Source organism: Primulina eburnea, chromosome 5, assembly GCF_022965805.1.
Source record: "Primulina eburnea isolate SZY01 chromosome 5, ASM2296580v1, whole genome shotgun sequence".
In the NCBI taxonomy this organism is placed as follows: Eukaryota; Viridiplantae; Streptophyta; class Magnoliopsida; order Lamiales; family Gesneriaceae; genus Primulina; species Primulina eburnea.
This window is the reverse complement of record NC_133105.1, coordinates 1,926,679-1,936,276: the sequence shown is the minus strand read 5'-3', so window position 1 is coordinate 1,936,276 and position 9,598 is coordinate 1,926,679. Positions and strand designations below refer to the sequence as shown.

Sequence of the window (9,598 nt, the reverse complement as noted above, 5' to 3'; positions counted from 1 at the left end):
GACTTTAAAAATTACCTCCAATAACGTTTAATAGCTATTTTACAACAAGAAACCGGTAATGTTAACGCATGTACAACTGCACTTTACTGTGCACATGGGCAAGAGTCAAATGGTGACCCTAAAAGATCGGTGGAACCATTTAAATATTCAAAAGAATATGAACTTTAAGTCACAAGCTTGCTCGACGCCGAGTCTCTTAAATCTACATGATATGTTTCACGTATCATAACACTAACTAAACTTCAACTCGAATAGCATACTAAAAGGGTCACATACTAAGACGAAGAACGACAACTGATTCGCGCCAAAGTTTGATGGTTAGCTATGCATAGAGACAAGTTTTACATGTAAGCGTTATCCCCAACTCTTGAAGCCCTTTAATCAACATTTTGGAAATGCAAAGTAAACCTCACATAATGAATGATCTGCATAATTAACGTACGAAAAATGTTCCAATTAACTTTTCACGGTCCTTAGAATCCTCTACAAAGGCAAAATACTCTTCTTCTTTTTTTGAGTTAGCAGCATTTGTTGTTTCTTGTACCTTCGGAATTTCATTAATTCAAGTGCATATCATGCATGTTGGGATAATTAATTTAATTTGTGGCATATATCACACCATATTAATGGAAATACACTCGATATGTTTCCACAACTCTAGCTATTTTATTATTATTATTATTATTACCATTAAATATTTTCTCCCATTACACACATTTATATATTACTTGTTTTTGAAGCACCAGTAGTTATGTATTAACAATGCTTGCCTTTGCCGGGATCGTGCGCGGTGTTTGCCCCCCCTTCACAGTAATCCAACATTGCAATCAGCTCTCTTTTCACCTGCTGGCTTCCCACAAAATCCACCATGAACGTGCGTAATGCGTGTGAAGTAACAATTAATTACTTCTTACAAAACTAAAGCTTGCATGGAATATATATATTTGTTGCATTAATTATGTAAAAATATATATCATGATATATATATGTATGTATGTATGTATGTATGTATAGGTGTGTGTGTTTATGTTACATACCTTGTGATGAAGATTAGGGAACCTTCTCTGTCTTCGAGTTCATATTCCTGGCCTGTTTAACAGATAACAAACATGGTTCTTTTAGTAGTCATCATGGATCGGAAATTTTGTTCTCAAATCATTACAAAAAGCACCAATGAGATTTGAAAGAGTACTTCTCTCAACCTAAAGAAGAAACACAAGAAGATGCCAATATTAGGAGAAATACGAGAAGAAAAATCTTCATGCTTCGAGGATTTCTACAATTAATTTAGACGTGCAAAAGTAACATTTGTGCGAAATGGGCGCCTGTGTGCTTTTTTATACTTGAAGTTGTATGGAGCCATTATATGCATATTATCACTCAAAAGCCTGGTTGAATAAGTTTATGAAACCAAATTCCCACAATGTTTTTTTCACTCTCAAAGTCAAATATGCCATGCTATATAGAGTACAAAAAACTTAGATCGATATACGTTTTTGTAAATAATAATAATTATTATTAGATATTATCCATGTGGTTGGGACTACGCCAAATTCATGTCAAAATCATCTACTTCGCTCATACAATATCAGTACTTTTTGGCACAATCACCGCCGAAAAAACGTTTATATATCATCAAACTCATTGATAGATATTACACTATCGATGATCATAGTCGGCATGCATGATGTGGTTTGACTGTATTTTCAATTCTCAGTGATTGGACAGAAAGAAAGCACTTTGGATGGAGGAGGCACATGCATGAAGATCAATTATCTAAAAGTTGTTTCCACTATATATATGTCGTTTGTTCATACAGATAACAGACCATTCACGAGTGAATGAAACTGTACGTGGATGTCGCATCAGCAAACTTGGGGATAACGATTTGGGCAGGTTTCACAGTAGTACGCCTTAATTCCCACTTGGACATATAAACAAGATGCCCACTGTGAATTTACTTTGGGTCGTGAGTTTTTTTTTTCTTTTTAAACGATGGAACCTCCTGTTTATTATCTTTGATACATATTTGGATAAATCACGAGCCAATGCATGCTGTAGCCAGCAAACTTTATTATAATATGAAATATGGGAGTTTTTGAATTCAATTTCATACATTACAATACTATTAATTTTATTTGGTTAAGTTATTAATATATACATTAAAACTATTTTTTTTTTTGTAATAGGTATAAAATTATTTTAAAACTCATAAGTTATTATAATATGAAATATGTGAGTTTTTGAATAATTATTTTATCTACCATATAATATTTCATCCTTTGTTCTTTTCAAATACTAGAGTATATATTATTCATGTATAATAAATTATTATCTAAAATTCATGAAGTCTAACTGTAACACATTTTAAATTTGAAACCGTAGATAAAAGAACTTGGATTTGTGATATTTTATTTTAATATCTGAATAACTATATAATGTAAAAATAATTACAAATAATAAAAATAATAATGTTAAATTCTAAACCAATATAAATTGTATATCGATATATCGATATTTATAATCATTATATTATTATATTATGCTATTTTAATTCACGAAACATGTTGAATTTTACTTTTGGTTGTTGAACTTGAAAGTATAAATATGACAATGTAGTAAAATTCACTTGAAAGAAGTATGTTTTTTTACCATACGACGACTTCCAGAAATATGAGCTGAAATTGTTTGATTTTTACGAGGTAAGTTCTTCATAGCAGAGATAAATTTAAGAATTGATGTATATGTCGTAACACTTTAAATTGTATTTATTTTTCATCATCATCCCAACAAAATGCGTGGCTAGTAAATAACAATAAATTAATAAACAAACCATTCTTTCAAAATTTCATTTACCATGAGATACATCTCATTTCAAATTCCAAACATATATGCAAAATATTGCATGCATGTTCTTCACTTTTTAATAGCTAAAAAATAATATCAAAATAAATAATAAGAACAATAATATTGCACAATTCTTAACAAATAGAAAATTGTATTAATAATATAATAACCATCATTAGAGTATTCAATGGCAAAATCCAAAAAAATATAATATATTTCCAATTTTGTCCCGGCTCCTCTAATTTTATGTTATTGACTTTTCTGCCCTCGCTTTTCATCTCTATCTGAACCCAGATCTCTTCAGAAACTGTACGCATTCTCCTCTCCCAACACCGATAAATTCTTTGTCTGTACTGTACTCTTGATGCTTGTATTTTTTTGGAAGAACAAGGTACCCATTCACGAAGATGCCGAAACCCTGTATTATGTGGATTATTTGCAGTATTTGTTTGCTTGATTTAGTTATTTGAACATGAATGGGTATCGAAAGAAGAAAACTTTTCATGCCCGGATTTTGAGCTTTAAATTTGTAAATGAGGCATAGTTTGTACCTGATGGAACTTGCGCTCGATTATATCTGGCCAAGATCGGATGGAAATATTATTTTATTCAAGCTTCGAATCGAGTTTAAACTTGAATTTGAACTCAGCTGGTTTGGTTGGGGGCCCTCTTTCAAGTGTTGTCTTTTCAGCTACAGCTGCCTACTTCCCATGATTTCTTTCTTTTGAGCGCCGTTTGATTTTGTTACATATGATTTGCGAAGGCTGATTATGTGATTATCAGGTTGAGATACACCTCGTGGTAAAAAAAAATTAGTATTTGATCATCAAATATATGTAGGAGATGCATTTAATTGTGGTAACCCAATGGTGCAATTCGGTGCTAGCAAAATGTTGAAACTTCTGTGCTTCTGTGCGTTTAATTTCAAACTTATGTGCTTGTTCATACTCCGCTTTGTATTTTGGTACGCCTTGCTTAGTTTCGTAATTCGAAGCTCCGATGATGATATTAGCAATTTACGCATCGTTCCAATTTCCGAACTGCTCAACCATGTATAGTGGTAGTGCTGTAGGTGGAGTTGAAGGGACAACTGAGGAGCTTGTGTATTAATTATATATATATATTTACAAATTTTGGTTTTTTATTTTTATTTTGTTGAATCTGATTGATAATATATTTGTTTAATGGTGTGATGATGCAGAGGGTTGTTAGCGAATAGAGTGTATGATACAGCAAGAGGAATTTTTGTAATCTTATTTCACTTATCGATGAATACGGCTATGTTCCGAATGGCCCAAGGGCCTATAACACTAATAGGAGGTATATATGTTATTGATCATCGAATAAATATATGTTATTGATCATTGAATAAATATCATCACCTCTTTTGTTACATTTCTACCTATATATGGCTTTTCTCATGTCTGCAGCCAACCTCCTCTCCTGAGTTCCATGGTTATGAATGTGTACAATCGGACATGTGATTACGAGTTGGTTGCAAAATCCCTTATGGATTTGCTCAAGGAGCACGAGTTTTGGAATTCGGGCAATTGATGCAAGCTTAATCTCTTGTATAAATTGTATGTTGTTGTGTGTCTCGTATTTTTCGAGTTTGGCTCTTATTTTGGTATTGTAGGAAGGGATGCATAAGGTGATGATACAAGATGCAGAAGGTTCAAGCCACACATTGTGTCGTTATTATGCAATGTGGGATCAACCAAGGCCAGAGTAATCAACCATTGTAAGAACGTATCTATCTTTTGTTTTTACTTTTCGAAATTTCAAATTCACAATATGAAAGAATTGGTTGAGAAATAAAATTCTACACTTCAGGACAGGGAAACGGCTTCCAAGCTTTCAAATAGTTGTGAGAGAACACGACTTTTTTGTGAATTGGCAATTGGCATCAGCTATAGAATCTGGTTGGGACATTAGCACTAGATGGATGAGGTGAACGTTTAGTTTGTGTTTGAATAATAGCAACGAGAAATTTCGAAAAAATAATCTTTTACATGGCCCTTTGTGTGTATATTTTTCTTGTATAAGGTTATATATCTAGAAAATATAAAAATATACGCCACATGATTTCGTCCTATGGTATCTTTGTCTGAGCATCGTTTTTGAGGAATGAATTTGATCTTACAACATTAGCCACAACATCAGTCATACTGTTAGGTCGGTTAGGGGGATCATCGTTGAGCTACAATAGCTCGGTTCTTGAAATATTGAACACCGACAAATTAAATCGAGTTTGGTTAAAAACCAAGCGGAAAACACTCGAAATAATCCTTCGTAGAAACCGAATAAATATTTTGGAAACCATTTAAAATATATGCAAGTTGAATGAGTAAAAATATTTTACTTGAAGCATTTTATCAAACACTTGGTATGCAATATTTTGGTATTTGAAGAACACATAAAATGCTTCAACAATGCATCATTTAAACACTACGAAAATGATAAGTAAATGCAATAAACAAATAGACACGAATTTGTTTATGGATGTTCGGAGATTTCAAACACTCCTACGTCACCCCTTGGGAAGGATCCACTAGAAGACTTTGATTTATACAACACGTTTTACAAACCCATTCAGCTAGGACTTACTCCACTGCCTAAACTGAACTTCTAGCACTCAAGATTGTAGGCAACACCTCACAATCAGCATATTGTTTAATGTCTCATATGCAAAGACTACATACACAAGTTTTACGTCTTTGTGCAAGACTCACTCAACTAATCTTTGAAGTTCAACTCTCTTGTATATGTGTGAGTGATTGTGTGTGAGGAATTTATCAATTACAGTGTACATCTCAAATGTATCCTCACACAAGGGCTTTTGCTCTCAACTAGCTGATTTTTTCATGCTAACTGCCCATGCTTTGAATCCACTTCAAAGCCCTTGTTTGATCTTCAAAATATTGTATTTATAGGCTCCAACACTGATATATATGTTAGACACAATAATATGACCGTTTGAAAAGTTTATGTACTGTTTCTGGAATTGCAACGGTCAAATTCAGCTTGATGGGCATTTTCCCGACTGGTCAACTCTGGTCAACTCAGCTGGTTCAGTTCAGTTGGTCAGCAGCTGGTTCAGTTCAGTTGGTCAGCAGCTGGTTCAGTTGGTTCAATTTCAGCTGGTGTGCTGAAATTAGCCTAGCTGATTTCAGTTTGTGCTGAACCAGTAGCTTCATCGTCATTTATCAGCATCGTAAGCTTCGATTCAGACTTTGACTTCTAAGAATGATTTGTAGATCTTTGTCTTATCTTTCCAACGCATACTGAATCGCTTCGTTTCGATAACCGAGCTGAGAGATATGAGCAAAATACCGCAGCTGCTCAAACCCAACTGATTGCTGTTTTCGTGTGATCAGTTCGGTAATTGAGCGATCAGTTAGACCATGATAACATCCGATTTGGCCCAACTGACGTGAAATACGACTTGTTCCAAATTGAGTTTTATGATCAGTGTAATTGGCGGATTGTCATTTGAATCATCCAGCTGGGAGATATCATCAAAACACCGAAGCTCGCCGGAAATTCAGTTTGTGCAGAATTCAGTTTCAGCTTGCTTCTTGAGTTTGCAACTTCACACTTGAGTAAATATGTTAGAAACACAATAACAAGTTTTGTTAACATCAAAATCAAGATTGCGAACATGAAATGTTCCAACACATACCAATGGATTTGAATGCATTCATTCTCAAGTTAAGATTTAGAAAAGAATCTGTTTTTATCGGCTCATTCAGTAACTTTTAATTTTCTTCTGATATGGCTTAATTTGTGCCGTTTCACCTTAGATGGAACTTGACATATCATCTATGGCGCATGTTACTGGGAATTCTAGAACAGCTGCATGCTTTAGAGACGCAGCTGAAGCTAGAAAAAAGACTATAAATTCAATTTTGTGGAATGCAGAAACGGGACAATGGCTCAATATTGGCTGAGTGATTCGATGCACATAGAATCAAAGGTACCATCACTTAGATTTGAATATTTCCTTGTTTTGACAAAAAAACAATTTTCAGTGAAAGAATTAATGAAGGTTTAAGGTAGTTTTTATGATTATTTACGACTACCTTAAAAGACTGTTTTCAAACACACAGGAAAATTGCATCTTAATCTTGGGGAATGGGCAGGAAAATATAACGGAATATTTTATCCATAAAGGTACTTTTTTAAAGCATAATTTGAGCAGTCTCCGTATTTGTAGGGTTGTCGAATTACCTGAATTTGCCTTATGATTGATATCTTGTACACGAGGTCGTACTATGATTCTACAATTATTTTCAAAGATGCTCTTTTTTCCATTGTACTGAATCTTTATAATATAAAATTGAGCATCACTAGGTGATTCTGATTTTCATATTGGTAAAATCGTAGCACTACAAAATTTGCCCCTGATCCATAACTTTGATAACATCCAGTTGTTGGCTAGGCATATTAACAAGTCTGGCAGGCGACATGGTCTTTTATTGCTTTAAGTATCATTCTTATTGCTCTGCATCCTTTTTCATATTGATTTAAGTATAATGGCAGATCTTATTTGGGTACGACTGACGAGTGGAATGAGTTCATTACTTGTGGAAGAAGTTTTTTTTTTTTTGCTTCTCCTTTTCTATGAATTATGTGATTGTGTGTGGTTAACATCTTTGAGAAATTGGGGGAAGTCGTAAGTGCTTGGAGGGATACCATCTGTGAAGGACAGAATTACCTTGTACGCCAACTCTGGGATCTCACTGGAGATATCCTGGTAATGTTTCTAAACCCAATTTTTAAGCATGCGTATTACCTCTTTGTGATTGCTAAGTTGTTTTTTGGATTATATCTCATTTGTTCTTAGTATATTTATCTCTATTTCGTCCATATTTCTTGAAACTATCCTTTATATGGGTTTGTGGACACAGCCAAATTTTGGTGCCGTCTTGGCATCAAAATATTTAACTTATGCAATCAATAATTGAGTCACAATTGGAAAATGTTTGCAGAGTCACTTCTCTGGCATATGGATGAGGATAGAGGTAAATTTTAGGGCATTTAAGAATTAAACAAAGAATGCAGATTCAGGTGCCTTGTATGCATCTAAATTTATTCTAGTGAATTTAAAATTTTCTGAACTATTAATGTGTTTTGACGCTATTAAGACTCCACTATGAGTAATCTACTTTCTCTTGTATATAAGCCCTTTTTGCCATCTCTATTTCCCGTTGTAAATCATCTTAATGCATGTCAGATAGTTGAAGGTTCGTCTATTGAACTTTATTTGCTTCGTCTTTGGGCTCTGAAAACACGGCTTAGCGTTCAGAAATGACTAGCATTGGCTTGAATATTTTCTAAAATAAATCAAGTATCAGTCTCTGTTTTAAACCAATAATATGCCACGAACAGCTTGATCTATACTATGTTAGTTAAGAATCAATATTTTAATTTCATTTCATTTCCTAGTTTCCATCCAAGTAAATGTGCTCAAAAGTACTCGATGAGTATGTCATGTTCCTCATTTTAATGTTACGTCAATTTGATAAATTAATTGGTTATCTCGAGCAGAGAACCTTGGCCACTTGATGGTGTGAAGTTTGATACGTTAAAAGAGAAGAATTTTAAAAGGATACCTGAAGATCTAGACAAGGATGTTGGTGAGTGTTCCAATTTTTATATTTGACTTCAAGTACTTGTGATCATCTCATACTTGTTTCTATACCAATTTCTATCCTCTCGAGGAATACCGATTAAACTTTGAATTGTCGCCCCTTAGAGCCTAATTTTTTATCGTAAAAGAGCAGAATGATCTGTATGAAGCAGAGGAGAAAACCGCTGCATCTGATTCAAATGTGTCAGAAATTGATTCATCTGTGGAGAATAATGATGTAGAGGAAGAATACGGAGAGGACGAAAATGGAGAAATGCCTAGTGCTGATCTTGGAAGCGGGTGGGGAAGAATCATTTATGTGCCATTTCGAAGGGGTAATTTAGTCGACTTGGATGTGTGACATTCGACCAATGGGCAAAGGAACAGAAGGCTCCTTTGACCGTGTTATCATCACGCAGATGAAGAATCCCACTTTGCAGCATCAAGCTCGGCGATCAATCTGGGGTGACTTGTGGCCACTTTGGAGCGAAAAAGCTCAAAAGTTTTACATGGAAATAATATGGAAAAGCTATCATCTTCTCACTGTCAGTGTTTGTACTAGGTTTTTTTACTTCTCTTGTAAAAATATTTACATCCACTTCCTATCCAAGAAGAAGGTGCAAGTGGATGGATATCGTTTTCAGCATGTTCTATGTATTTTGGTTCGTTTTATTTTTATTATTATTCCTAATTGGCGTTGGAAATGGGTTAAGCCAACACTTTTCCAAATTCATTGAATTCAATCTTATTCATTGAATTCAATCTTTAAAAAACAATCAAAAGTTAAAAGGGAAAAAGAAACACAGGACTTTTTTTTTTTATCTCCTTTTTTTTCTTTTTTTCTTTTATTTTTTGAAATCGATCTTTTTGATCTTTTAGGTACCTGACAACATTTTTGAAAAAAAAAATCTGAAAAATTAATGTCTTTAAAATCATCCTCAACAAGAGTAAAAATCTGTAAACATTATTTATTAATTTTTTAGAAAGAAAATAATCACAAGTATTTTCGAATTTGTCGATTCTTCTCTAGCTTAAATATTAACCTCATTCATTTAAATTTTATTTTCCATGCAGTATGTGATTGTTATTATATTTTTTATTTTGTAGTTATAATAATTT

The 9,598-nt window shown here is 33.7% G+C and overlaps 1 protein-coding gene and 1 long non-coding RNA gene across 49 annotated transcripts; one reads left to right on the top strand and one right to left on the bottom strand.

The window, feature by feature from the left end:
* Nucleotides 1-591: 591 nt before the first annotated feature.
* LOC140832170 (uncharacterized) lies at nt 592-1,437 on the bottom strand. 2 transcript variants are annotated; one of them, XR_012118075.1, is made up of 3 exons: nt 1,203-1,437; nt 1,038-1,089; nt 592-846 (listed from the first exon to the last, which is right to left on the bottom strand). It is a non-coding gene; the product is annotated as an uncharacterized lncRNA (long non-coding RNA). The 2 variants fall into 2 exon arrangements; XR_012118076.1 differs by having other exon boundaries at nt 592-843.
* A 1,666-nt stretch (nt 1,438-3,103) lies between these two features.
* On the top strand, nt 3,104-9,151 carry LOC140832167 (uncharacterized). Of its 47 annotated transcripts, none has more exons than XR_012118051.1 (8): nt 4,049-4,167; nt 4,278-4,588; nt 4,681-4,797; nt 6,769-6,823; nt 6,957-7,020; nt 7,234-7,603; nt 8,398-8,486; nt 8,634-9,151. XR_012118051.1 is itself a non-coding variant. In XM_073196029.1 (7 exons), the coding sequence occupies exons 3-7, from the start codon at nt 4,512-4,514 to the stop codon at nt 7,332-7,334; spliced, it is 414 nt and encodes a 137-aa protein (XP_073052130.1). In that variant the 5' UTR covers nt 3,110-3,238; nt 4,278-4,393; nt 4,484-4,511; the 3' UTR covers nt 7,335-9,151. The 47 variants fall into 47 exon arrangements, 13 of the variants coding, with proteins under 13 accessions (XP_073052130.1, XP_073052123.1, XP_073052131.1 ...); XR_012118052.1 differs by having other exon boundaries at nt 8,629-9,151; XR_012118046.1 differs by adding an exon at nt 7,839-7,871 and having other exon boundaries at nt 8,398-9,151.
* Nucleotides 9,152-9,598: the final 447 nt, after the last annotated feature.